General features: G+C 39.1%; 1 protein-coding gene across 1 annotated transcript; it reads left to right on the top strand.

The window, feature by feature from the left end:
- Positions 1 to 473: 473 nt before the first annotated feature.
- On the top strand, positions 474 to 2,864 carry LOC128743486 (uncharacterized). The gene is made up of 4 exons (XM_053840079.1): positions 474 to 820; positions 1,172 to 1,314; positions 1,382 to 1,628; positions 1,929 to 2,864. The coding sequence occupies exons 1-4, from the start codon at positions 521 to 523 to the stop codon at positions 2,850 to 2,852; spliced, it is 1,614 nt and encodes a 537-aa protein (XP_053696054.1). The 5' UTR covers positions 474 to 520; the 3' UTR covers positions 2,853 to 2,864.
- Positions 2,865 to 3,446: the final 582 nt, after the last annotated feature.

Raw genomic sequence — 3,446 nt, 5'->3', positions numbered from 1 at the left:
ATAAGTCGTGCTTTTGTTATTGCATTTAACTTGTAAAAAATTGCATAAATAACAATTCAGTTTCACAATACAATTATTGCGTACTACTAGCACTTGCAATATAACGTTTAAGTACGTTATTTTTAGTGATCAAAATCAACGATATTTTCGATACAAGGGCGATATTTTTCGAAACCTTTCGAACCAACACGATACCGCGAATACAACGCTATGCGCAGTGAGTCAGGTAACACAGTAGGCACATTGCAAAAATCTATGCTTGGGACACATAGAAACTATACGAAAAGTTTTCTCGGTGTACTGACCTGACGTTCCGTTTCATTACGTTACCATTGACGGATGCTGACAGCCTATGCGACTCCAGCTTTATTCGGATATCGAGCAGTTTTGTTTGATCCGGTTTTCGAGTAGTTACAGGCTTTGTTGTTAAAAAAAGATCCTTGCTCTTGCATCTCTGTTTGTCGGTCAGTGTGCGCTGCTGCTGCTGTAAATAATTATTTGTTGAAATTGAAAAATAAACATGAAGAGGTGTATTCTACCGGATTGCGAATCCACTGAGCGGGATGCATCGATTTCTTTGCACAGATTCCCTGCTAATTCGTTTATACGCGACCGATGGTTGTATTCCATAAGAAAGGTGTTAGGATTATTGGGATATGATCTGTCCGATCTAAAACCTCAAATGGAACAAGGGCGTATTTGTTCAAAACATTTCAAACCGGACTGCTTTACCCCATTCGGAACTAACAGAACTAGACTGGATGGTACGGCTGTTCCAACCATATTCTATGATTGTTCCGGAAATGGATTTGAAATTGAGGTATGTAGCAAACAATTATCCGGGTTCTCAAGCTCAAAGGTGTAATCTTACGGTGGACCGTTCCATTTTCTCAGATCTCAGGCATTCTGATTCTCACAATACATTTGAAATAGGTATAAAGTCCAAATAATTATAACCGGGGTTTACTGACAAAGCGTAATTATGAAATCTGCACCAAATAATTCAGAATTTCAATTTCAAAAATTGAGACCAATCGAACCACTACTATGAGAACAAAATGCCACTCCTCAACAGCTATTGAGAATATCTGCGGGCTTGGATTAATTATCGTTAACAGCTGTGATTCTAATCTAGGCTTTACATTTTGTTTCACTCATTTCTACTCGTTAGTTAGATGTTATACCATTTGCTGAAGTGACTGCGGAAAGCGAAGAAGAGCCACCCAAATATTGTGCTGTACAAGGATGCGGAACTCAGAATAATCCCGAGACGCGTGGTATAACGTGGCATATATTTCCGATGGATGTGGAGGAGTATGTATAATTTTTCTGTTTTAGCTAGTAATACTGTTAGCACCTTCTTACCTTTCATATTTCACAGATGCAAAGCATGGATACGATTTGCTAACAATAAACAAGCGAACAAGCAGTATATCATGTTCGGTCCAGCTGGCGTACGAAAGTGGCGTATGTGCTCTCGACATTTCGACCAAAATTGGTTTAGGTTCGAAAAAGGAAAATTTTGCTGTTTAAAGCAAGGTGCTATACCAACGTTAGCTTCGCCAGCTGATAAGATGTCCTCAGTATTATTGGGTCAATCTTCGTCACATAAAATTGCATCAACTAAGGTAAGTAGTGTTGTACAGAAATGATTTCTAAAGGATTTAATTTGATTTAAAATGACGACTTTCAAATAAGTCGTCATAAAAACTTATTCTCACAAGCCAACAATATTAATTTTATAACCCCGTATTAAAACATGCTTTTCTCGTATTTATAAACTTTATGGAAGAAGGAAAATAAACTGTTTTATTCATACGGCCTATTAGAAGGGTGTACCTAATTAGGTATGGGGGGTATTCGGGTTTGATTGCCGATTAGATCGAGAAATTTCAAGACTGTAATGTCAATTTTCATATTATTTTCAGCCAATCGAAAAACGTTCTGCGACTGTTTCCATTTCCAAACAAAAAGTACGCAGTTTGACCGACAATAATCAACTTCTGCCGGGCTTTCATAAGTCACAATCACAACAAACGGAAGATGATAATTTCAAGCCTGCTGCTACGCCAATACCGTTACGATATCAACAGTCATGCCGACTATGCTTTACCTATGAAAACCTTGAGCCACTTTATTCCGGTTTAATCGTGGTACGTGACGAAATGCTTGACCGAATTTATCTCTGCACAGGGATTATTATTGTTCCGAAAGCAACGGAGTCGGTATATATTTGCACAACTTGTGCGGAAACGATTGACACATTTTTTAAGTTTCGGCAGCAAGTGAGTAGTAATAATCTATTGTATCATGAGAAAAGAGCGGCAGATGTAGCACACAAAAGAGCCCAAAATGTTGCACGCCTACGAAAGGCCAGAAATATAAAACGTCAGAACAACAACAATACTTCAACAGAGGTAGTAGCAAAAATCAGACATATTGCTCCTGAACCACTGCAGGTTGAATTTCTTGAGGAAGATTCGGTGCCGAAACCTCTACCAGAATCGATGCCAAACCCACTTGATTGCGAGCCAGAAATTAAGCTAGAGCCAGATGTTTGCGTCATTGAAGCAGATCCGATAGAGCTGGCTATGACCGTGGAAGATGACATGGAACTGAAAAGCGAGAGTCCGATCATCCTATCGGATAATCTTTCTGAAGAACTGCCGGAAGAGGAAAGCTGGACTTGTCAACACTGCAATCAGATTTTTGTCTTCAAATTCGAATATGCTAAACATCTGTTGCAAAAACACCGGGTAACAGTTGAAGTCATTAAAACGGAACTGAGCCTAGATGAACTTAACAGCAACATGCTGGAGATGATGAATGCGAAGTTGGAAAAACCGTTGTAAGATTAAAAAGTTATTGACAAATCAATAAAAAAAAACCCTTCAACTGTATCCAAGTTTACGAAAAAATCTGACTAAATCTGAATATGATCTGAAATCCGTTGATTAAAAAATACGTCTTTGGGCAGGGTGTCATTCCAAGATTTAGGTAGCGTCATGAAAGACTGCATGATGTTTAACACTAAACCAATTATCGAGCAGTGCAGCCGCTACGTCTTGAGTCTAGAGTTATCGGGTTCTACAGGATATTGTTTTTGCTGATCGCTTACCTGCCATCCTCACTACATGACCAACCCGCTTCACAATATCCAAATCTTTATATACTTGGTATATTTCGTGATTTATTAGCTAGTATCTTATAGAGCAAAAGTTTTGAACGGAATTGCAGGCTACGGGGGCTCAGCTGACAACGTAATTCGTAGGAAGCCCTGTTGGCAGTCACTATCGGCCTTTTTATTTGTCGCTCACATCGTTGTCACATAGGACGTGGAACAAATTCATCGACTACGTCAAAGAAAAGTATCCATCTATCACCACCGCAGTTTCAACATTCGAAGGGCTACCACGCTTTCTATAATGTACTCAGTTTTGGTAGCA

The sequence above is a fragment of the Sabethes cyaneus genome, chromosome 3 (assembly GCF_943734655.1).
Source record: "Sabethes cyaneus chromosome 3, idSabCyanKW18_F2, whole genome shotgun sequence".
Taxonomy (NCBI): Eukaryota; Metazoa; Arthropoda; class Insecta; order Diptera; family Culicidae; genus Sabethes; species Sabethes cyaneus.
Note: the sequence above shows the minus strand (reverse complement) of the source record. Positions and strands in the feature narration are given on the sequence as shown.